This window comes from Nyctereutes procyonoides, unplaced genomic scaffold (assembly GCF_905146905.1).
Source record: "Nyctereutes procyonoides isolate TBG_1078 unplaced genomic scaffold, NYPRO_anot_genome, whole genome shotgun sequence".
NCBI lineage: Eukaryota > Metazoa > Chordata > Mammalia > Carnivora > Canidae > Nyctereutes > Nyctereutes procyonoides.
The window spans coordinates 4297833-4323985 of NW_026575143.1; the positions used below are offsets into that span (position 1 = coordinate 4297833).

The 26153-nt window shown below is 39.6% G+C and overlaps 1 protein-coding gene across 5 annotated transcripts in view; it reads left to right on the forward strand.

Annotated features, from left to right (window-relative positions):
• The first annotated feature begins 9484 nt into the window (after positions 1–9484).
• Positions 9485–26153, forward strand: part of ANKRD30A (ankyrin repeat domain 30A) — a 132454-nt gene continuing 115785 nt past the window's right edge. For 4 of the 5 annotated variants that reach the window (XM_055308662.1, XM_055308663.1, XM_055308665.1 and 1 more), the window contains exons 1-4: positions 9485–9848; positions 14169–14283; positions 14440–14613; positions 25878–25984. In XM_055308662.1, the coding sequence (XP_055164637.1) occupies positions 9601–9848; positions 14169–14283; positions 14440–14613; positions 25878–25984 (644 nt within the window). In that variant the 5' untranslated portion in view covers positions 9485–9600. Of the gene's footprint in view, positions 9849–14168; positions 14284–14439; positions 14614–25877; positions 25985–26153 lie in introns of those variants that run through there. The other variant, XM_055308666.1, reaches the window with a different exon arrangement.

Genomic DNA, 26153 nt, shown 5'->3' on the forward strand with positions numbered 1-26153 from the left:
ATGGGATATCACCGACTTCTACCCCAACTTACAGAAGGTGGCTTAGATCCTCTCAAATAATAGGAGAAATGGAGATTCTGAAGTATATAGATGAATGGCCCAAGATAGTGGTCTTGTCATCGCTCCACCTCTTTTCCTAATTCTTGGTTGCCCATCCCATGTATGTGTAGGGTTTGGTGGAGTAGGACTGGCTGTCAGATCAATAACAGAGCTTCATCTGGGTAGTTGGTAGCATGCCTGCATTGAGATGACTGCATGGATGACTCAGACTCCATTTAGCTATTCTCCAGGGGCAGGAGATAGCTCCTATTCTTGGTCATTTAGGCCTTTCCTTGTTTTGGAAGTCTGTGGCTTGGCAGGCTAAAGACTTAAACGTTGGAGAGTGCCACGGAGCCCTGCAGAGGAGTGTCCAGGAGTGGGAGCTCACAAAAGGAAAATATTAGGCATTATGTAGCGAAATAGAGGCACAGCTATCAAGACTATTTTTATAGCAGTCTCTTCCTGGGTATCTGAGTGCCCTTGACGATTTTTAACATCTTGCTAGTTTATGGAAATAAACTATGTAAATAAAGCAGGACTTCTGGAGGGGAAAAGCTGAATTTTATAATTTTTAATCTTTCAATCGCTCCGGGAGTAATATTCCCACTAATTACATATACATTTGTTGTTTAACGTTTGTTTGTTTGTTTGTTTATTTATTTAAAATTTAAGTATAGTTGACACAATGTTATGTTAGTTTCAGATGTACAGCATAGTGATTCAGCAGGTCCATATTGTTACCCATGCTTACCACAAGTGCAGTTACTATGTGTTACTGCATAATGCTATTACAGTGCTATTGACTATATTCCCTATGCTGTACTTTTATCCCTGTGACTTACTATAACTGGAATGCTGAACCTCCCACTTCCCTTCACCCATTTTGTCAGTCCCCCACCCACTTCCTTTCTGGCAATACAGAATTCTCTGTATTTATGGGTCTGTTCTGCTTTTTGTTTGTTCATTTGCTCTGCTTTTTTGATTCTACATATAAGTGAAATCATATAGTATTGGTCTACTTCTGTCTGACTTATTTCATTTACCCTCCAGGTAATCCACATTGTTGCAAATGGCAAGATTTAATTCTTTTTATCACTTAGTAATATTCCTCTGTGTGTGTGTGTGTGTGTGTGTGTGTGTGTGTTACACATCTGTTGATGGACAGAGGTTGCTTTCGTATCTTGGCTGTTGTAAATAATGCTGCAATAAACATTGGGGTACATATATCTTTTCAAATTAATGTTCTCTTTTTCCTTGGGTAAGTAAGTACCCAGTAGTAGCATTACTGGATCATGTGGTATTCTATTTGTACTTCTTCAGGGAACTCCATCCCGTTTTTCACAGTGGCTGCACCAATTTCTATCCGCCTCCCCAGTGCACGAGGGTTCCTTTTTCTCTGCATCTTCACCAACACTTGTTTTTTTGTGTTTTTGATTCTAGCCATTCTGACAGGTGTAAGTTGATAATTCACAGTGGTTATCTTTTGTATTATTAGCTTTCAAACATTTCAGAGAATTCTTTACCTGTCACACTTAGTTATGGGAACTAAGATATGGGGCCTTTACTGGATATTTCACAGGATAGGAGAGGTGAAAGCAAAATAGATAACTAAAACCTTTTTAAAAACAGAGGCCAAGGGGCACCTGGCTGGCTCAGTGGTTGAGCATCTGACTTTGGCTCAGGGCATGGTCCCGGGGTCCCAGGATCGAGTTCCCCATTGGGCCCCTCCATGGAGCCTGCTTCTCCCTCTGTCTATATCTCTGTCTCTTTCTCTGTGTCTCTAATGTATACATAAGTAAAACCTTAAAAGAAAAAAACAAAAAAACAAAAACAGAGGCCAAAGGGTGCCTGGCTGGCTCAGTCAGTTAAGTGTCTGCCTTTGGCTTGGGTCATGATCTCAGGGTCCTGGGATGGAGCCCCACATCATGGGGCTCTCTGCTCAGTGGGGCACCTGCTTCTTTTTCTCCCTCTGCCTGCTTCTCTGCCTACTTGCAGACTCTTTCTCTTTCTCTCTCTCTCTCTCAAATAAATAAATAAATAAATAAATAAATAAATAAATAAATAAAATCTTTAAAAAAATAACAAGCCAAATTTTGAGAGACCTGTACTCTGACAAACTATAAAACTTTGGTGAAAGAAATTGAAGATGACACAAAGAAGGTGAATGACATTCTATGCTCACGGATTGGAAGAACACCTATTGTTAAAATGTGTATAGTACCCAAAGTAACCTACAAATTTAGTGCAATGCCTATTAAAATCCAACATGTTTCACATAACTAGGGCAAACAAGCCTAAAATTTGTATGGAACTAATGAATACCTCGAAGTAAAGCAAATAAAAATTTAAAGTTTTACTCATAAGGTCTGCACACTTACACTGCAGTGCTCATTTCCCAGGTCTCTGAGTGCATGATTAGAACTAATATGCATGGCAGTGGGAGTGACCCCCACATTACATACTTGACCTGTGTCATCAGAGCTATCATAGTATAAAAGTTTAAGCAGAAGGGCACCTGAGTAGCTCATTGACTGAGCGTCTGCCTTTGGCTCAGGGCATGATCCCAGAGCCAGGATTGAACCCTACATCAGGTTCTCCGCAGGGACCCTGCTTCTCCCCCTGCCTATGTCTCTGCCTTTCTCTCTGTGTCTGTCATGAATAAGGAAGTAAAATATTTTTTCAAAAATTTAAAAAGTTCGAGCAGAAACCTCTGAAACTGTCTCCAACCCTTCATTTGAAAGAGTAAACCAAAACAACCCTGAATCCTGGGAGAGATTAAAAGTGATAGTGCTAGGAGAGATGCAGTGGGATAGTGATAAAGGATGAAAGGCTGGTGAGCTCTATCACATTTCTGCTTGATTCACTAGTCTGGCCCATTCAGAGACTAGAGAGATTGTGGCAAGTATCTGTTGTTACTATAAACTTAATCAAATAGAAGTTCCAGTCATAGTTATCGTGCACCTCTTATCGCCACCAGAAAAGATTAATAAGACATCAGGTACATGGTATGTCACCACTGATATGGCAAATGCATTCTTTTCTATTCTGCTAGTGAATCAGAAATAGTTCATATTTTTGTAGAATAGACAGTGTCCATTCATTTCATTTGCCTCAGGGCTATATTAACTCATATAGCTAGACCATTTGAACATCCCCAGAATATCTCATTGGCCTATCATATTGACACCATGCTAATTTGACATGATAAGTAGTAAGTGGCTATAATGCTTTGTGCTCTTGGCATGACCACATGAATTGACATTTCAGGGAGGTTTTGAGGCATCTAGTGGGCATGCCAGGATATTCACACAGGAGTGAAAGAAAAATTGCCACATTTTGAATACCTTTTCACAAAGGCAGAAACTGGAAGACCTCTTTTGGTTCTGGAGGTAGCATATTTTACACCACTAATTTTCAATGAGTTGGAGGTGGGGTGGTGGTAGAATAATTCTACACCTCAGCGGGCATTTGGCAGTGTCTGGAGACATTTTTTTGACATGTAGAAAACTGTACATATGTAATATATAGAATTCAGTGAGTTTGTGGATAAGTATATACCTGTGTGAAACCACCACTACCTTAAGGCCATAGACCTACCCATCACCTCCCAAAGTTTCCTCCCACCCTTATTAATTAATTAATTGGTAATAACAATTAACATAAGGTCTACTAAGCAAATTTGAAGTATACAATGCAGTATTATTAGCTATAGACACTATGCTAACAATAGATTCATCTGGAGACATTTTCGATCCTCACAACTGAGGATATTGCTGGCATCTAGTGGGTCAGTGTCAGGAGTGCTGCTAAATATACCCAAGAGAGGCCTCCACAACAACCCACCATGTCCATGGTACAAGGGTTTTTAACCTTGTCCTACACTGAGTAGGACACTGTCCTACTCCAGTGTCCTACTCAGTACTCCACTGAGTACTCCTTTCATCCATACACCTTGGTGAAACTAAAGAATGCAAGACTTCAGTGGGCTTAGAGCATATGAATTGTGCAGCAGGTGCAGGCTGTGCTTAAGGAGCCCCACTGTTTTGTCATAGGATGCAGTAGACCCTATGATATCCATGGTGTCAGTGGTGGAGAAAAGTTTTACTGTGGATCTTAGGGTAAGCCCCTGTTGTAGAATCAGAGTGCAGGCCCTTGGAGTTTTCTGATATTGAGTCTCCATCAGAAACTTTCTTGTAGAGAAGCCCTATGGGAGACAGAAATGACTTGGTTTTAGTAAACCTTCTGTGCTCAGTCACTGGCTGGACACAGCCTAGCAGAGACACATGGCCTTGGTGTGAGTGCTGCAGTGAATATGAAAATGTAGCAGGTGTCTACTTTTTGACCTACAACTCAACTGTGCTCAGTATGTTAGATGCTCTTGAAGGCAAATCTGAATAGTGCAACTCTCTGATCTCTATATTAGTCTGGGTGCAATCAGAAGACAGATATAACATAGTATTTTAAACAGTAAAAGTTTAATACAAATAATTACTAAACTATGATGAGATAGTAATTAAAAGATGGAAAGAGAAGTCTGAAGAGTGTACCACAAAAGTACTAACTGGAAGGAGGGTTCAAAGTTGCTAAAGAAGGTGTGATTATAGCAAAGTGAATGGCAGAGAATTTTGAGTCCTGCCTCTGTGCATCCAATTACCAACCTCAACTCATTTGTGTCCCATAGGGTTGTTCCTGTTTGCCTGGAGATTGAGCACTGGCCCTGGCCCATGTTCTGGTTTGCTTCCCTTCTTCATCTTTGTCTTCATCTTCATCTTTGTCTTCTTTGTCTTTCCTTCTCTTCCTCCTTTCCTTCTTCTTCCCTTCTTCTCTTTCTCCTTCCCTTCTCCTCCTCTTCCTCCTCCTCCTCCTCCACCAGCATCAGAAGTACTCTTCCCAGCTGTGCACTCCAGAGCATGCAGTCCCTACTCCAGACAATGACCCTCCTAAAAAGGATACCATGCCCCCAGCAAATGCTCTTGACACTCTACTGTGCCTCCAGTCCTTAGCCTTCACTCTGCTGTATCCCTAAGGGGTTTGTTGCATCCTTCTGCATGTGCATATGATACACTGGAGGCCTTGCACTGCTCTGGTGGTCGGTGGGATCATTGTGCCCTGACACTCTCTACACATCCATTTATCAGACGGGGCTCCCTGCACTCCTGAAGGATATTTTCTGCTTGCATGATGAGTAGCATGGACCAGCTTTGGCCAAGGCAACTCAGTGGTTGCAGTTCAGACATCTCCTTCAATGAGATCTAAATCCCAGTCTTAGGAATCTCTCTTTTGGGTAATCTTTCTTGGGTAATCTTGCACCCTAGGATATTTGGATTTCTTTTCTCACCTTTATAGTTGATCTACTGTTAAAGTTCATCATTTTTTGTATTAAACATTCCCTGTTCAAATTACTAAGTGGTTTGTCTCCTATTTGGACCCTCACCGATACACTATCCCTTCTTTTTGGAATGTGCTTCTCTCCCTCCCACTGGCTAACCCCTATTCATTCTTTAAGTTTTAGCTTTGATATTGCTTCTTCCTGTGCATCCATCCTTGACTCACTACCCTCATTTTTACATGACTCCATAGGCCCTTTGTGCTCACCTTAATGTGGCACTAAATCTCACCTCACTCCGTGAATACTGCAATGTCATGTTTGTTTTTCCCTCACTGACTCTCACAATGCCAGAATAAAGGTTTTCATTATGTGTTTCTGATTTAACTTTACAGACCCTTTGAGGTGGTTCACCCAGGTCAGGGATCTCCAGTATACAGTGGTCCAGGTCACCGTCAGCACACTGGGGCCCTCATATTCACATCAAGGTTTAATTATGATATAGTTTCAGTTTTCCTAAGTAGATACAGTGGACTGCAAGGGAAGAGATGTCCAAAAGAATGAATAACCAGTTATGAAAAAGTGTTTTTTTTTTGTTTAAATATTTTCATTTATTTGAGAGTGAGGAACACAAGTGGGTGTGGGGACAGAGGGAGGGGGAGGAGTAGACTCCCCGCTGAGCAGGGAGCTCAAGGCAGGCAACCCCAAGACCCCTGAGTCCTGACCTGAGCTAAAGAAGCCTTTTAACTGACTGAGCCATCCAGGTTCCCCTATGCAAAGTGTGTGGTGAATTTCTTGGCAACACTTAAAAGGAGAAAACATTCATGACAGTCCTGAATTTGAATTGGAAAACCTGAGCTAAGGGATTTGTTAAGGCATTCATTTCTCAGTTGTTTTGTCATAAAACAAATATTACTTTAACACTTTGTTATTTCCATTAGTATAACTACCAAATGAGTATGCAGCAAAGTTGAACCAGGGCATACATGAGACTTGGATGGGGATGGGAGTTCTAATCAAGAACTTTCCAGAGGATGTCTGTTCTAGATCTAAAATTATTTTCCACAGAAGTCTGGGAATGGATATCTTAGATTTCAGGTGATTGTGAGAAAGTCTTTGGGGGATCCACATAGCATTTGATCAAGGAGCACAGAGTCTCAGAGTTGGACCACCATATTTCCTTTGAGTATCTCTGATCTATACAAAAACACTACAGTCAACCAAATTCTTCAACATACCTGGAGTCCTGGTGTGGAGTTCTTATCTCCTTATAGCCTGGTAATGTCGTTGCCTCTCATTGCAGGCTGCATGAGGAAATGTCAGAGTCTTCTATTCAATTGTCACTGCAGAGAGCCTTTACTGGTCTCATAAGTCACCCTGGGGAATTCTAAGGACAAAAAGATAATTTTCTAGCTGGCATCTGTAGGAGACCAATGCTTGATGATCATAGTTGAAATCATTCACACACACCAAAACCATTTGTTCTGGCTAAGCTGAATAGGTCCAAGAAATGTTGTTTCTTTGTTTTTGTTCATTGCTCTTCCACCAATGAAGACACCTGTCCTGGAACTAGCCACCTCCTAACCGGAGAGACCCTAGTGCTCTCCAGAGTTCTGCAGGTCATTCCAGCAGCAATTTCTGAAGATGCTGACCCCCTCAGTTTCTAGGTTGCTCATTCCAAACAACTTATTGCCAAATCATGCAACCTATACACACAAAATGACATTAAATGGCCTCTAAAACAAGTGCCTACATTTATATCTATGCATTTGTCTTTCTGTAAAAATAGACACTAAACTTCCCAATTTTGCTGGTGCATCTTATGCAACAGTAGTTGTCATTAGGTTTTTTGGTTAATTCCTTTAAAAAAAGAGTTTATCTATTTGGGGGAGAGAGAGAGAGAGACAGAGAGAGAGAGAGAACAAGCATAGGGAGCAGCAATGGGAGAGGGAGAAGCAGGCTCCCACTGACCACTGACCACATAGCCTGACAAGGGGCTTGATCTCAGGAACGCTCAGATCATGATGTGAGCTGAAGGCAGATGCCTAACCAACTGAGCCCCCACTTTCTCCCTTTTAAAAGTAGGCTCCCCACCCAACATGAGCCTTAAAATCACAACCCAAAGATCCAGAGTTGCATATTCTACTAACTGAGCCAGTCAGGGGCTCCTACTTTGGTTAATTCTTAAAGTCATTAAAAAATGTAGTAGGAATCTTGTGAGTTTGGGGGTAGGTTTTTTATTAACTGTTGTCATGGGTGTGCTCCTGCCTTTTTCTATCTGTGTCACCCACAATATCACCTATAGTCCCATTGTAATTAGAGGATCAATTACCAAATTAAAAGGAGTTTCTGTAGACAGTCAGTATACAGCATATAAGTAGACATGTATGCCACATACACGTATATATGAACAACCCATCCTGTTTGCATTTTACTTGATTTTGTGTCAACTGCATCATATGATTCTTCAATATTAGATCTTTCTGGTGAAATCTTTACCGTCCAATTTGTGCCTTCCTTAAGTACCTACCAAAATCTGCCAAATTCTATTAACAAATATGTAGCTTAAACGTTCTTCACTATTTGCCAAATAATTACACAGACATAAAAAGAACTACCATTTACAAGTTATAATTGAAAAATATATCATTGCAGTAGAAAAATGAAAAAGCCCAGATATAAATACATCAAGAAGTATTCAGGATTTACATAAGGGAAAAACCTCCTGGAAGCTAAGGAGGGATATCAAGTAAGACTTGAACTCAAAGACACGACATGCATCTAAATACACTGATTCAAGGAGATTGATTCTGTTAATATTAATTCTTTTAATGTAGTTACAAATTCTCACCATGAATTCTTTAAATTTGGCATAGTGATTAAAAATTCATTTCAAATAACGTAGAGGTATATATTGCCAAGAGAATACAGAAAGAGAAGATTAAGAAGGGAACTATGCACCTGTAATGGATACTAAAACATATTTTATAAAGAAGTTAAAATGGTAGAGTACTGAGACAAGACGACTGGTCAGTTGAACCCAATGTAAAACACAGAATCAGAAAAACATAGCAGAATTTATGATAAAGTGGCATTTTAAGCTAGGTGAGAAAAGATGTATTATTTAGAAGAAGCAACTAACTATTTTTTTAAAACAGTTCTTAAGTGTTGGGGCACCTGTGTGGCTCAGTTGGTTAAGCCTCTGTTTATTTTTATTTTTTTGTGTTTGTTGATTTCAGCTCATATTCCTCTGTCTCTCTCTCTCTCTCTTTCTCTCTCTCCCACTCTCTCTCTCTCTCAGAAAAAAAAAAAATCTTAAATGTTGCACCACACTCCAAACTAAAACTTGGATTGATTAAATATCAAATTGGGGAATCACAGCAAAAAATAAAAATAAAATGTAAACGCAAAGCTGGGCCAAAAGGCCCAATGGGAGGGTCCTGAGGCATGCCGAAACGCGTTTTCATTTCATGTAGGGAATATGAATTGTTCTCCCCCTGTGAGCTTGCGCTGGGTGACGTGACACACTTTGCCGAGCCGGACCCGAGCACAGTTTTCTGTTGGCTGCGTCCGCTCCATTCCATGGAGACCGACGGGTCCCGAGGGATGTGGTGGAAGAGGAATAGCCTGAGGGAGAGCATTCGTCAGGGAAGTATTCTGGGGGAACGTGCTTTCATGCACTCGAGCCCTAGTCGTAGACAAAGACTCCTTTTTTTTTAAAAAAAAAAAAAAAAAAAAAAAGATTTTATTTTATTTCCGCATTCATGACAGAGACAGAGGCAGAAACACAAGCAGAGTGGGACTCGATCCCAGAATCCGGGCTCAGGACACTCAACCACCGAGCCACTCAGGGCCCCGGGAGACTACGTTTCCACACCCCAGAGTCTTTCGTAAACGTCCCGCAACGCTCAGCCACCCCGGCAACGTTTGAAGGGAAGCCAGCTCAGCCCCAGGGAATCCGGGGATTTGAGAGCTCGGGCTTTGCACATGCGCTTTGGGCACCCTTGGCCGCCGGCCCTCTGCGCGCAGGCGCAGTGACGCAGTTTCTGAGCGCGCAGGCGCATTCGCGTTTAGCAGCGTTGCTGGGTTACGTTTGTTCTGTGCAGGAAGATTCCGAATCCTTGCGCGCGGTCGCTGGGCGGTTTCCGAGAGGCGGGCTTGCCTTATTTCTAGCGCCAAGTGTTGAGCTCTGGAGGCAGCGAAGACCTGTGTCTGTGAAGCCCGAACGCTTCGCAATGAAGAAAATGTTTAGCTTCAGGGGTAAGAGGGGCGAGCAGCCCCTGGGCTTCAACATCAGCCCGCGGAGGGCCGGCTCGCGGCGCCTGAACGGTGCCAAACTCGCCGACCCGGGCCCCGGGTACCACGTCCGAGTCGGAGATCTCAGAAAGATCCACAAAGCTGCCAGTGGGGGCAACGCAGCGAAAGTGCAGCGGATTCTGTTGCTGGGGATAAATGACTTGAATGACAGAGACAAGATGAACAGGTAATAGGGACTTCGCAGCCGGCGGGGGGTGGGGAGGCAGGGCGGACGGGGAGAGGCGCTCACCTTGCCGGCCTGAGTCTGGACAGCTGAGTCCTGGGTGAGTCCCCAGGGCGCTTGGCCATCGTTCTTCCGGCGGCCCCGCAGCACCTACCTAGGTCGTGGAACCTTACCTGGGGTCTACTCCGGCCCACTGAGCAACAAGACATATTCAGCTGCCTTTGGACCCGTTCATAATTCTCCGTAGGGAGCACGTTACAGACAGTTTTGCCATGGTTTAACGGATTTTCAATAGTAGTAGAAACAAAATTAAGGGGGCACCTGGGTGGCTGAGTGGGTGAGCGTCTGCCTTTGGTTCAGGTCGTGATCCTGGGTCCTGAGAGCCCCAGTCGGGTTCCTAGCATGCGTCTCCCTCTGCCTATGTCTCTGCCTCTCTCTCTGTCTCTCAAGAATAAATAAAATCCTAAAAGAGAAAAGAAATGGAATGAACTGTATATAGTAATTTATTTTTAATGGACATCTTCTTATACCAATGTTATTAAAAAGTGCATGCTGAGAGTAGTAATTCCCAGAATTGCTCAACATATGGACTGAAAATTATTTGGATACGGGGCAATGTCTGACTTCTATATCTGTGTACAGTTCATACCTATATTATTTTATGAGAGACCTTGGAAGGAGATTTTGAATTGGGAAGATGGTTCTGTCCGTGAATAGGAAGACTCATTTTTCTGAAAATGTGTACTTTGCCCGTGTTTATCAGTATTCCATAATGCAATAAAAACGTTATGGTTTTAAATTTTGAGCTTATACATGCTGTCTCTCTTTTTTTATTGTGATCAAATTAAAAAATTTTTGGGATTATTCACTGTATTGTACACCTGAACCTAATGTAACACTGTATGTCAACGAACTGGAACTAAAATTAAAACTTAAAAAGAGAATTTTTTTTTAGAATAGACAGATTTTCCCTTCTAGATATTAAAAATGTAGCTTAAATTTCCACAAATTATTCGTTTGCTAATAGCTGAAAAGCCGGATGAATGAATGGAACAGAATAGAAAATGCCAAACATCTAAATATATGTTAAGACTTTATAACTTGATGACACTTGGTGTCACTTGGTGACACTTCATATTAGTAGGAAGAGGTGAATCATTCATAGTGTTGATGATATATCTGCTATTTGAAGAAAACTAACTAGAATTTTATCTCATAAAAATAAGTTCCAGATGGAATGCAGATTAAAAATGTTAAATATGCAAAATAAAGTACGAAAGAAGAAAACACAAATTCTTATATGCCCGTTTCTTATGTTGGTGAAGACCATCCTGAAGACCATCCTAAGAATGACTGTAAAAGCAAGAATTCTGGAGGTTGATTTAGCCACATAAAAAATTAAAACCCTCTGTATATCATAAAATAATACTAACAAAATAAATGTGAATGTACTTGCAAAATATTTACGACATATGTGTATCAGATAAAAAAATATATCTTCAGGGACGCCTGGGTGGTTCAGCGGTTGAGCATCTGCCTTCGGACCAGGGCGTGAACCTGGGGTCCTGGGATCGAGTCCCATATCGGGCTCCCTGCATGGAGCCTGCTTCTCCATCTGCCTGTGTCTCTGCCTCTCTCTCTGTGTCTCTCATGAATAAATAAAACTATTAAAATACATATATATATTTATATATATTCATTTTACAGGGAATATTAAAGGAATGAAATAGAGGCCCCTGGATGGCCCAGTCATTTGGCTTCTTTTGACTTCTTATCAGGTCATGATTTCTGGGTCCTGGGATTTAGCCCTGGGTCAGGCTTCCTGCTCAGTGGGTGTCTGCTTTTCCCTCGGCCTCTCCCCTCTGCTGGTGCTCTCTCTCTCAAATAAATAAATAAAATCTAAAAAAAAAAAAAAAAAAAAAGGAATAAAGTCCCATTTTCCATCTGCAAGCTTTGTGAAGATAAAGAATGATGGTACTTATATATGTTAAGTTGCCTTAACATAAGCCACGACTTGAACCAATGGCAGATGCCTAAGTGACTGAGCCACCCAGGTGTCCCTCTTTCTAGTTAAAATTATTTGAGGGGTGGGGGAATGGTATTTTCTGACAACCTTTAGCCTCTTTGGGAGTAAGGGGAATATTTTTATCTGTACTTGTAGATTTTATTATGCATACATTAAATATATCCACATGTTTTTTGTTATGTGCAGCTTTATAACATGTAATAAGTAAATGATAATTTTATTTTAGTTAAATCCTTATGAAAATAAAAACTAGTAAATATAAATGATATTGCAAAAGCTTATAGAATTTTAGTAGTATCCGTCTTCTGAAAAAATAAAAAATAGCAAATATAAATGATTATTCCTATTTCAAAAGTATTACTTTACTTTTAAAAGTTTTCTTTAAAAATATTGAACTCTCCTAGTGCCTGGGTGGCTCAATCAGTTGAGCATCAGACTCTTGATTTTGACTATGGTCATGATCTCAGGTTTGTGGGCTCCACAACCTGTTGGGCTCCATGTTCAGTGGGAGACTGCTTGAGATTGTCTCCCTCTACCTCTGACCTTCACCCCACTCATGCATTCTCTCTTTCTCAAATAGATAAATCTTTAAAAAATATTGAACTCCCCAAATGTATGTATCTACCCTTTTAGTCCATCTATTTATCAAACAGAACCTAAACACAGGTTACGTAGCAGACATAATCTACTCAGGATCTTTTCATTCTTAAAAAGACTTCATGTTGCCCAGTACGGGCAAGATGAGAAATTTTTTTTTTATTTTTTAAAAACTTTTATTTTTAAGTAATCTCTGTATAGAGAGATTAAGGACACATGCTCTACTGACTGAGACAGCCAGGCACTGCTAAGAGAAATTTTACTTTATTTTCTAATGTTTAAAGATTTATTTATTTTAAAAAGAGAGAGAGGGTCGTGGGAGAGTGGAGGGACAGAGGAAGAGAGAGGATCTCAAGCAAACTCCACACTGAGCACGGAGCCTAATGTGGGGCTCCATCTTATAAACCTTGAGATCATCCTGAGCCAAAACCAAAAGTTAGACATTAAGCCAGCTGAGGCATCCAGGTGCCCCTAAGATAAGAAATTTAAAATCAAAGTATTAGGACTTAATCTCAACTGAAGCTTTTCCTTGGAACTTCCTGTCAAATGAAAACATTTCTGAAGATAGGAAATTGTAGAAGATAACCTTTACCTGCCTTTTTGAAATTTATAATAGTATTAAATACGAATATTTATAATTGGAAATACTTGATTTCTATAAATCTAAATATTTTCCATATATTTAAATGTTTAATAAAATGAGCTGTCCCTGGTCATGAATCCTCAGTTTCTTTTGGCTTAAAGTTCCTTGAAAATCAAAATAAGAATTACTTTAAAAAAATTCTTTTGTTATTTTAGTCCTCTTTTCCCATTAAGCTTTCAAGAACTAGAACTTTTTTTAGTTCTTGAAAAATGCCGACCATATGACTAGAAGTGCAATAGACCTGTTGTATATGTCATTATTTCATTTAAGGCACCATAGATTGTATGATGCCCCACTACATTATGTACCAAGGAGAAATTTTTTAAAATACTGCCATTTATAGATGTAAGACATTTTGAATTATAAATTGCATTGCAATGTCAGAGATATTAAAAGGTGTCAAAATGAGCATCTTGGAATCATTGAAATATAGTATTCTTGCTCATCCTTAAAACGTAGCTGCAAAGAAGGCATAATTGGATCAGTTTACCTAATTGAATGTTGTCTTTGTAAGTTGTAGTAGTAGTTATAATATTTCTCCTAGGAAGTATTCTAAACACTTTGCATAGTTCCCCATTTAAGGATCATGGTGAGGTCTTGTGAGATAACTATGCTTTATTTTATTTATTATTATTATTGTTTAATAATGTCTATAACCAACATGGGGCTCGAACCCCTGGCCCCTGAGATTGAGTCACATGCTCTTCATAGTGAGCCAAACAGGAGACCCAACATAAGTATTTCTATGCCCATTTTGTGGATGAGGAAATTGTGAAAAAGCTAAGTGATAACTATTAAGTGACAGAGTTCAAGTAGGAATCAAACCCAGGTTTGAGCTGCCTCCTGAGGTCATGCTCTTCCTAATCAGATAGGCTGCTCTTTTAATAGAGTGGTGAATAATCACTAATAAATATTATACCTTCTTCAAAAGAAAACTAAATCTTTGTTTTGAAGTCATAAGAATAACATGCTATTTAACATTTACAATTACATTAATTAATTGCATGTTTTGAAATAGTACACTGTAATTTCCTGACAAGTCCTTTCACTTTCACAGGACTGCTCTCCACTTGGCCTGTGCCAATGGCCATGTAGATGTGGTGACTATCCTGGTAGAGAGGAAATGCCAGCTCAACCTCCGTGATGATGAAAGTAGGACAGCTCTAATGAAGGTACGTGGTCACAGCTAAGTCTGCCTGAGATAGATTAGATTTAATTACTTGGAATGAACATTTGTTGCATTTAAACATAAGTTGTTGCTAAACCTGTGACATGTTTAATTTAAATTCCCCAAAATTATATTCTGTTTCTTGGTGTAATACTGACAGGCTGTACAATGCCAAGAAGAGGCATGTGCAACTATTCTGCTGGAACACGGTGCTGATCCAAATCTTAAGGACAACAAGGGCAACACCGCTCTCCATTATGCAGCCTTTGGTGACAATGTATCAATAGCAGAGAAGCTGCTTTTACAGAATGCAGATATAGAAGCAAAAAACAAGGTACAGATCAACTTTATTTACAAAGTGTTTGACACTATAAATATATTTATATATTTAGCTGTAAAAGATTTTATTTCATATATATATACATACACACACACACACACACACACACACACATACACATATATATATGTACACACAGATGCTGAATTTAATACATCAGGTCCTGTCATCATGGAAGCAACTCCAAAACCAAGGCAGGGAGGCCTAGGGAAAAGTGATGCATATGTAAAAGGCAAAGTTCCATCTCCCAGCCCCCCATCTACCCCAGAAAGAAAATCTTCTCGTTAGTGCCTGGGAGTAGATGGTGTACTCAGAGCCCAGGATTGAAGGCCTAGAGGGGAGTGAGGTGATGATGGAGGCTGAGTACTGTGCAGAGGCTTAGGGGATGAGTAGGAGACCGTGACCCAGAGGAGTAGCTTGGGTGAGTGTAAATGCGAGGAGAACGCAGCAGGTTGTAATACGCCGTGGGCACTCTAGGCCCTAAGGTTCAGAAGATGAGAGCAAGGGAATCCGGTCATGACATCCTACAGGGGGTATCTACTTGTGCTGGTAGCCACTCTGCCAGCCATGTACCACGGTGAGGTCTCCCATTCCGGAGAGTAGCTCCTGCTCAGCCTATGTAGTTCCTCAGTGGGGTGGTAGGTGGCCATGGGGAGCTGGTGATGACCACACTTGCTAGTCTCCCTGTGCTTTCGTTGACATGCATTGCCTTCAGTGGCTGCCCTTGTGGAAACACTGTTGTTTGCCATAGATAGGGTCGATTTCTCATATTTGGAAGCTCAAGCATTTACTGAATGATAATATTTGGAAATAACTGTCTAGGGTTTCACTTTAAATAATGATACTTTTTATTTTTAAATATTTTATTTATTTGAGAGAAAGAGAGCATGAGAGAGAGCAAACATGAGTAAGGAGGAAAGGCAGATGGAAGGGAAGAAGAGGCCTTCCCACTGAGCAGGTACCCTGAAGCACCGGGCTTGATCCCAGGATTAGGATCACGACCTAAGCCAAAGGTAGATGCTTAACCCTCTGAGCCACCCAGGCTCACAATGATCCTCATCCTTCCTTTTTTTTCTTTTTAAAGATTTTATTTGTTTTAGAGGGAGTGAGCGGGGATATGCAAGCAGGAGGTGGTGAGGGAGAATCTGAAGTAGACTCTGTGCTGAGCCTGACTCAGGGCTGGATCTTATGACTCAGATCATCACCTGAATCAAGACCAAGAATCATATACTTTTGGGTGCAATTGTAAATGGAACTGACTCCTTAATTTCTCTTTCTTCAGTCTCATTGTTAGTGTGTAAGAAATGCCACTGACTTCTGTGCATTGATTTTGTATCCTGCCACACTACCAAATTGCTGTATGAGTTCTAGCAATCTTGGGGTGGAGTCTTTTGGGTTTTCTATGTAGAGTATCATGTCATCGGTGAAGAGGGAGAGTTTGACTTCTTTGCCAATTTGAATGCCTTTTATTTCTTTTTGTTGCCTGATTGCTGAGGCTAGGACTTCTAGTACTATGTTGAATAGCAGTGGTGAGAGTGGACATCCCTGTCTTGTTCCTGATCTTAGGGGAAAGGCTTCCAGTGCTTCCCCATTGAGAATGATATTTGCTGTGGGCTTTTCATAGATGGCTTTTAAGATACATAGGAATAAACCTAACCAAAGAGGTAAAGGATCTACAGAACACTTCTGAAAAAAATTGAGGAAGACGCAAAGAGATGCAAAAGTATTCCATGTTCATGGATTGGAAGAATTAGTATTGTGAAAATGTCAATGGTACCCAAGGCATTTAATGTAATCCCTATCAAAACACATTTAATGCATATGCATTAAATGCAATCCCTATCAAAACACCATGGACTTTCTTCAGAGAGTTGGAACAAATTATTTTGAGATTTGTGTGGAATCAGAAAAGACCCCAAATAGCCAGGGGAATTTTAAAAAAGAAAACCATAGCTGGGGGCATCACAATGCCAGATTTCAGGTTGTACTACAAAGCTGTGGTCATCAAGACAGTGTGGTACTGGCACAAAAACAGACACATAGATCATTGGAACAGAATAGAGAACCCAGAAGTGGACCCTGAACCACTTAGTTGATTATGATCAACTAATATTCGATAAAGGAGGAAAGACTATCCACTGGAAGAAAGACAGTCTCTTCAATAAATGGTGCTGGGAAAATTGGACATCCACATGGAGAAGAATGAAAGTAGACCACTCTTGCACCATACACAAAGATGGATGAAAACTCGAAAGTGGATGAAAGATCTACATGTGAGACAAGAGTCCATCAAAATCCTAGAAGAGTACACAGGTAACACCCTTTTTGAACTTGGCCACAGTAACTTCTTGCAAGATACATCCATGAAGGCAAAAGAAACAAAAGCAAAAATGAACTATTGGGACTTCATCAAGATAAGAAGCTTTTGCACAGCAAAAGAAAGAGTCAACAAAACTAAAAGAAAACCTACAGCATGGGAGTAGATATTTGCAAATGATGTATCAGATAAAGGGCTAGTATCCAAGATCTATAAAGAACTTAGTAAACTCAACAGCAAAGAAACAAACAATCCAATCATGAAATGGGCAAAAGACATGAACAGAAATCTCACAAAGTAAGACATACACATGGCCAACATGCACATGAGAAAATGCTCTGCATCACTTGCCATCAGGGAAATACAAATCAAAACCACAATGAGATACCACCTCACACCAGTGAGAATGGGGAAAATTAACAAGGCAGGAAACCACAAATGTTGGAGAGGATGCGGAGAAAAGGGAAGCCTCTTACACTGTTGGTGGGAATGTGAACTGGTGCAGCCACTCTGGAAAACTGGGTGGAGGTTCCTCAAAGAGTTAAAAATAGACCTGCCCTATGACCCAGCAATTGCACTGTTGGGGATTTACCCCAAAGATTCAGATGCAAGGAAACGCCGGGACACCTGCATCCCGATGTTTCTAGCAGCAATGTCCACAATAGCCAAACTGTGGAAGGAGCCTCGGTGTCCATCGAAAGATGAATGGATAAAGATGTGGTTTATGTATCCAATGGAATATTACTCAGCCATTAGAAATGACAAATACCCACCATTTGCTTCCAGGTGGATGGAACTGGAGGGTATTATGCAGAATGAACTTAGTCAATCGGAGAAGGACAAACATTATATGGTCTCATTCATTCAGGGAATATAAAAAATAGTGAAAGGGAATAAAGTGGAAAGGAGAAGAAATGGATGGGAAATGTCAAAAAGGGAGATAGAACATGAAAGACTCCTAACTCTGGGAAACGAACTGGGGGTGGTGGAAGGGGAGGTGGGCGGGGTGTGGGGGTGAATGGGTGACGGGCACCGAGGGGGGCACTTGATGGGATGAGCACTGGGTGTTATTCTATATGCTGGCAAATTGAACACCAATAAAAAATAATTTTTTAATAAGAAAAAGACCAAGAATCAGTTGCTCAACTGAATGAGCCACTCAGTTCCCCCTAAATAATGATACTTGTAAGGAAGCATTAGAGATTGGAGCTTTCTTTTCTGTATTTATGGCAAATATTTATGAGAACACGGAATGTGTTAAAGGTAAAACCATATTTTCAAATATTTTTACTCACCCAATTTGTTTTTTTAATGAGTATAAAGCAACACAGGAAAGCAAAATTATCCTTGGAAATAGGCTTTATTGAAAACACAAAGCAAATGGATTTTACAATATAAAATCTTGCTGTTGAGACATTCCTACTTGATAAAAAAGCATTTATCAAAATGGACAGGATTTATCTTTCATTAGCCATGGTTTAAGAGGAACAAAAGAGAGGGAAAAGGATAAAGCAGAAATATTCAGAGCAATTTGGAAGTTCAGCAAATGAGGGGAAATAACAAGAAGAGGGCTTTTGATTGTGTTTGCTTTTCTTCAGTTTTTACATTTATGCAAGGTGTCTTCAATTTTCAGGGATAATCATTCTTCCTTTAGGAACAAGTGAGTGTGTAGTAAACTTGCCTAAAGTTCAATTCTAGAAGGATTCTGAAGAAATCAGTTTGGCAGTGAACAGGTGGTTGATTTAGTGAGCAAGAAGAGGGACACCTGGGTGGCTCAGCGATTAAACATATGCCTTTGGCTCAGGGCATGGTCTTTGGTCCTGGGATCAAGCCCCGCATCAGGTTCCTCGAGTTGAGCTTGCTTCTCCCTCTGCCTATATCTCTGCCTCTTTCCCTCTCTGTATCTCATGAATAAATAAATAAAATCTTAAAAAAAAAAAAAAGTAGGCAAGAAGAGGAAAAAACAAATAATTAACTGACATATTATCCTATTTGGCAGAATAGCCACTTAGATAAGAGTCTAAACAATGCTTGAGAATCTAAAGTGTCTTAATGGGAAGGAAGGAGTGTATAAATAATGGAATCAAGTTGCATTTTGAGTTTATTAGTCCTTTTTCTACCTCTACCCAGGGATTAAATGTAGGTTGGATAAATGACTCGTTTTTTTTTGTTTTTTGTTTTTGTTTTTTTTTTTTTTGTTTGGCTGAATTCTCAAATGATAGGGAGAATTGGCCACATAGGTGAAAGATGAGACTGACATGATTGTCTACTGCTCTAGTTCTCAGCTAGAATTGTGCTGGCGGATCACAGTCAACTAGGAAACTTTAAAAAAACTTACAAGGCTAAACTGTCCCCTGAAGATTTTGAGTAAATCCAATAACATGTGTACACAGACATGTGTATTTGGAAGTAGTTTTTTGAGATTCTGATAAAACTCTTGGCCAAGAACTACTGAAGGAATAAATATACATATATAAATTTAGAGATGTAAAAAAAATTAAATCTCTGGAAGAGCTGGAGTTTGATAGCTGCTACTTCCTTCAACTCTCTCCAACATTAGGCTTTCATGTGTCTCTATCTCTTTGAGAAGTTAAAATGAAAATTATTGGTCATATCTGTTGGCTTAAATATTACTTGCCTTTTCTTCCAACTATCAGTCACTCACTGGCACCCAGATGGGTAGTCTTTATGAGTAGTCTTTTAATAAGTAGAGTCTGATCCTTTAAAGATTTTATATCTTTTGTTACCATTCTGATTATTACAAGCAGGGTTTTCCCAATTGCAGCCATAGAAAATCATGAACCTTCTTTTTTAGTTGAAGCTGTGCAATAGACTGTCTTAGGATGCCTTTTAAATGCATTGGGCCCTGTCATAATCAGGACAGTAGTGTTAAACATCTGCATTTAGGTAGTGACAATGCAGATGGTAATTGTTTTAATAACTTAGCTTCAGCATTCCTCTGAACTCACTGTCTGTTTGGTTAACTATCTGGGGGAAATAAATACAAATAGATTATAGTTGAAACAAGCATTGGAAAATTCTGACAGTAGGTGTTATGAGTCTTCACAGCAATTTTCATTAGAAGGTGGGGCCTAGTTTTTTTTTGGTAAAACATGATCCTGATGCTTTAGGAAAGGTTTGATGTCCAAGTATTTGTTTTATGCACAGCCATTGGAAACAGTCATAGCAAATAGAAAAACACAAGTGGGCTATAGACTAAATGAGGCCCCTGGATATATTTAGTTTCCTCTGTCAATTGAGCTAACACTTAAAATTATGACACACATGAGGAACTCTGGATTTTGAACTTTTCTTATAGATCACTTCTGGTGCCTTGAGCCCATACTCAAGGGTATGCTGTGCAGAGGCTTTCCCTTTATGTGAGGCATGTGTCTCCTGTTTGCTCATGTCCTCGACGAGTTTCTTCACTTACTTGTGTCTCCTGCTTTGCCTCCATAAGCATTGAGTTTACAATTACTGTTTATGGTATATGTTTCTTTTTAATTTTTATTTTATTTTTTATTTTTATTTTTTTAATAAATTTATTTTTTATTGGTGTTCAATTTACCAACATACAGAATAACACCCAGTGCTCATCCCGTCAAGTGCCCCCCTCAGTGCCCGTCACCCATTCACCCCCGCCCCCCACACTCCTCCCCTTCCACCACCCCTAGTTCATGTCTCAGAGTTAGGAGTCTTTATGTTCTGTCTCCCTTTCTGACATTTCCCACCCATTTCTTCTCCCTTCCCTTATATTCCCTTTCACTATTATTTATATTCCCCAAATGAATGAGAACATACAATGTTTGTCCTTCTCCGATTGACTTACTTCACTCAGCATAATACTCTCCAGTTCCATCGACCTGGAAGCAAATGGTGGGTATTTGTCATTTCTAATGGTTGAGTAATATTCCATTGGATACATAAACCACATCTTCTTTATCCATTCATCTTTCGATGGACACCGAGGCTCCTACCACAGTTTGGCTATTGTGGACATTGCTGCTAGAAACATCGGGATGCAGGTGTCCCGGCGTTTCCTTGCATCTGAATCTTTGGGGTAAATCCCCAGCAGTGCAATTGCTGGGTCATAGGGCAGGTCTATTTTTAACTCTTTGAGGAACCTCCACCCAGTTTTCCAGAGTGGCTGCACCAGTTCACATTCCCACCAACAGTGTAAGAGGCTTCCCTTTTCTCCGCATCCTCTCCAACATTTGTGGTTTCCTGCCTTGTTAATTTTCCCCATTCTCACTGGTGTGAGGTGGTATCTCATTGTGGTTTTGATTTGTATTTCCCTGATGGCAAGTGATGCAGAGCATTTTCTCATGTGCATGTTGGCCATGTGTATGTCTTACTTTGTGAGATTTCTGTTCATGTCTTTTGCCCATTTCATGATTGGATTGTTTGTTTCTTTGCTGTTGAGTTTACTAAGTTCTTTATAGATCTTGGATACTAGCCCTTTATCTGATACATCATTTGCAAATATCTACTCCCATGCTGTAGGTTTTCTTTTAGTTTTGTTGACTCTTTCTTTTGCTGTGCAAAAGCTTCTTATCTTGATGAAGTCCCAATAGTTCATTTTTGCTTTTGTTTCTTTTGCCTTCATGGATGTATCTTGCAAGAAGTTACTGTGGCCAAGTTCAAAAAGGGTGTTACCTGTGTACTCTTCTAGGATTTTGATGGACTCTTGTCTCACATGTAGATCTTTCATCCACTTTCGAGTTTTCATCCATCTTTGTGTATGGTGCAAGAGTGGTCTACTTTCATTCTTCTCCATGTGGATGTCCAATTTTCCCAGCACCATTTATTGAAGAGACTGTCTTTCTTCCAGTGGATAGTCTTTCCTCCTTTATCGAATATTAGTTGATCATAATCAACTAAGTGGTTCAGGGTCCACTTCTGGGTTCTCTATTCTGTTCCAATGATCTATGTGTCTGTTTTTGTGCCAGTACCACACTGTCTTGATGACCACAGCTTTGTAGTACAACCTGAAATCTGGCATTGTGATGCCCCCAGATATGGTTTTCTTTTTTAAAATTCCCCTGGCTATTCGGGGTCTTTTCTGATTCCACACAAATCTCAAAATAATTTGTTCTAACTCTCTGAAGAAAGTCCATGGTATTTTGATAGGGATTGCATTAAACGTGTAAATTGCCCTGGGTAACATTGACATTTTCACAATATTAGTTCTGCCAATCCATGAGCATAGAATATTTTTCCATCTCTTTGTGTCGTCCTCAATTTCTTTCAGAAGTGTTCTGTAGTTTTGAGGGTAGAGATCCTTTACCTCTTTGGTTAGGTTTATTCCTAGGTATCTTATGCTTTTGGGTGCAATTGTAAATGGGATTGACTCCTTAATTTCTTTTTCTTCAGTCTCATTGTTAGTGTATAGAAATGCCACTGACTTCTGGGCATTTTTTTGTATCCTGCCATGCTGCCAAATTGCTGTATGAGTTCTAGCAATCTTGGGGTGGAGGCTTTTGGGTTTTCTATGTAGAGTATCATGTCATCGGCGAAGAGGGAGAGTTTGACTACTTCTTTGCCAATTTGAATGCCTTTAATGTCTTTTTGTTGTCTGATTGCTGAGGCTAGGACTTCCAGTACTATGTTGAATAGCAGTGGTGAGAGTGGACATCCCTGTCTTGTTCCTGATCTTAGGGGAAAGGCTCCCAGTGCTTCCCCATTGAGAATGATATTTGCTGTGGGCTTTTCGTAGATGGCTTTTAAGATGTTGAGGAATATTCCCTCTATCCCTACGCTCTGAAGAGTTTTGATCAGGAATGGATGCTGTATTTTGTCAAATGCTTTCTCTGCATCTAATGAGAGGATCATATTGTTCCTGTTTTTTCTCTTGTTGATATGATGAATCACATTGATTGTTTTACAAGTGTTTGTTTATGGTATATGTTGATAAAGATTTCAAGATTTTCAGGATAATCCATATTAATTTATAATATATATTATGTATTCATGTTAATTTCTTAGAAATAGAATTTTCTTTTTCTTTTTTATTTCAATACTTTATTTATTTATTCATGGGCGACACAGAGAGAGGCAGAGACCTAGGCAGGGAGGGGAAGCAGGCTCTCTGTGGGGACCCTGTTGCAGGACTTGATCCCAGGACCCCAGGATCATGATATTCGACCACTGAGCCACCCAGGTCCCTCAGGAATGAATTTTCCAAATTAGACTTTATAAGTTGTTTTTTATATTCCTTTTGGAATATCTGTAAGCCATATGAGAGTAATCCTGGTTCTAGTTGGCTAGATTATGCATATTGCAGATAGTATTATCTTCCTCCTTGGTATTATTCCCCAAAAATGCAAATAATTTAGTAGCTTTGATTATGCTAAAAATAATCTGTATAAATCAGTATTAGAATTTTTTGTTTGATTAAAATATTTTATTTAAATTCAATTTGCCAGTATATAAACACCCGGTGCTCATCCAGTATTAGAATTTTTATTGATTAAAAAAAAAAGAATTTTTATTGATAAGCCATTATATTTTTATTTCTGATTTACATTTTGCCTAAAATATAAAATAATTATAAGTAGCAATCATAGTGGAAACTAGAATACAAACAGGTTTTTTTTAGAAGTAGATATGCTTTAGGATCCCAGAATTTTATAATTGAGAATAAAATCTCATATCGACTTATTTTCTTTCGCGTAATATCCTAAGTCAGTCATAGAAAGACAATTATATAATCTCATTCACATGTGGAATTTAAGAAACAAAACAGAGAATCAGGGATCCCTGGGTGGCGCAGCGGTTTGGCGCCTGCCTTTGGCCCAGGGCGCAATCCTGGAGACCCGGGATCGAATCCCACATCGGGCTCCCGGTGCATGGAGCCTGCTTTTCCCTCTGCCTGTGTCTCTGCCTCTCTCTCTCTCTCTCTCTCTCTCTCTCTCTCTCTCTCTGTGACTGTCATGGAATTAAGAAAAAAAAAAAAAGAGAATCATAGAGGAAGAGATGAAAAAATAAAAAAAGATGGAGTGAGGGACAAACCATAAGAGACTGTTAATTATAGGAACCAAACTGAGGGTCACTGGAGGGAGTGGGGTGGGAAGATGGGTTAACCCGGTGATGGACATTCGGAGGACACATGTTGGAAGGAGCACTGGGTGTTACATAGGACTGATGACTCACTGACCTCTACCTCTGAAACTAATAATACACTATATGTTATTAACTGAATTTAAATTAAAAAGGTAAAAGTTAAAAAAATCTCATATTGAGCTTTCTAACAGCTAAGATAAAAATTAATCATTTTATAATAGAAATTCCAGGGACTACTTATTTTTTGATCTGTTGATTTATTTTTAAAATTTTATTTAAATTCAATTTGCCAGGGGATCCCTGGATGGCTCAGCAGTTTAGCGCCTGCCTTTGACCCAGGGCGCGATCGGAGAGTCCTTGGATCAAGTCCCAGGTCAGGCTCCCAGCAGGGAGCCTGCTTCTCCCTCCTCCTGTGTCTCTGCCTCTCTCTGTCACTCTTTCTATGTCTATCATAAATAAATAAATAAATCTTTAAAAAAATAAATAAATTCAATTTGCCAACATAAAGTATAAAACCCAGTGCTCATCTCATCATGTGCCTTCCTTAACCAAGGATTATTTAGTATTAAGCAACGTTCATTTGAATCTTGTTTCTTTTATTTTTATTTATTTTTATTTTTAATTTTTACAAAGATTTATGTATTTCAGAGAGAGAACGCACACATGCACAGTCTTGTGGGGGTGGAGGAGGGGCAGAGGGATAGAGTATCTTAAACAAACCTGGTGCTGAGCACCCAGGGGAGCCCAGAACCCAATGCAGGGTTTGATCCCACGACCCTGAGATCACCACCTGAAACAAAACCAAGAGTCCCTCAATTAGCTGCGCCAACCAGGTGCCCTGAAACCTCTCTCTTTTCATTCGGAGTCCATCTCCTTAGTGACTTATTTGGAGCAGAAGTGATTTATGTTGACATCTGAGCTCCCCATACCATTGATAGAATAGAATCAAGCAAGTTTATACAACCTGGAGAAAACCTTCACTTTTATTGGAAAGTTCTTAAAACTATACCCCTGGGAACTCTTATTTCTCAACTATTTAGGTTTGCTACAAAAAGGTATTGTCAAATGGGGATAAGCAAATTTAAATGGACTTCTTTTGTGTTAGATATATAGTGCAGTTTTGTGATATTTCTCAAACACAAATGATCACTGAATCTTTCTTTTGGGGCACAGTATGTACCTTCTTGCAAAGTATATATTCTTTGGAATATAAGAAACACAACTCCAGAGGTATTCATTAAAATCAATAAAATACTTTAAGTATTTACTACTATGTTCTAGAGATTGGGGATACAGAGATAAAAAAAAATAGCACCTTCCTTTGAGAAGCTCTTGGTTTAGATGGGGTGCAATAAAATAACTAGAGTACACCATGATCTATATTGTGATAGAAGCAAAGATTCTTGGAAGCAGGCAACGTTTGAAGTGAGTTTGTAGAATGACTGCCATTCATCTGTTGAAGAGGTAGAGGTCTATTTTATTTTTTTAATTTTACTTTTTAAAATTTTTATTTTTTTGAGAGAAAATGAGCGAGCAAAAGAGAGAGCACAAGTGGAGGGGAGGGACAGAGGTAGAGGGAGAAGCTGACTCCTTGCTGCAGAGGGAACCCAAGGTGGGGCTCTATCCTGAGACCCTGGGATCATGACCTGAGCTCATGAGCTGAAGGCAAACACTTGACCAACTGAGCCACCCAGGCTCCCTGAGAAAGGGGTGTTTTAAAAAGAAGGAAAAGCTAGTGAAATCACAGAGGGATGAGAAGGAAGGGGCTATTTTTATTTCTTTCTATATGTTTAAGTTTAGAGGATCATTTAGAAGTTTTACAATTCAGTATGCAAATATGTAATTTTGTAAATTATAAGTTGTTTTTGCACTTTTACAGGATGACCTGACACCACTTTTAGTTGCTGTAAATGAAAACAAAGAGCAAATGGTGAAATTTTTAGTAGGAAAAGGAGCAAATATACTTGCAGTTGATAAGGTTAAAAGGTACAGTATTTTTTGTTATGTTTTTTTCTTTAAACCTTAACAATTTCTCAAGTCAGAAAGGTTAGCTTGGTAGCAAGAGGATTAATTTATAATTATGTGGTAATAATGTCAGCATGTCATCAGTTAGGTAGAAAGCAATTATTCTGACAGGCCAACATGAAGAACAGTG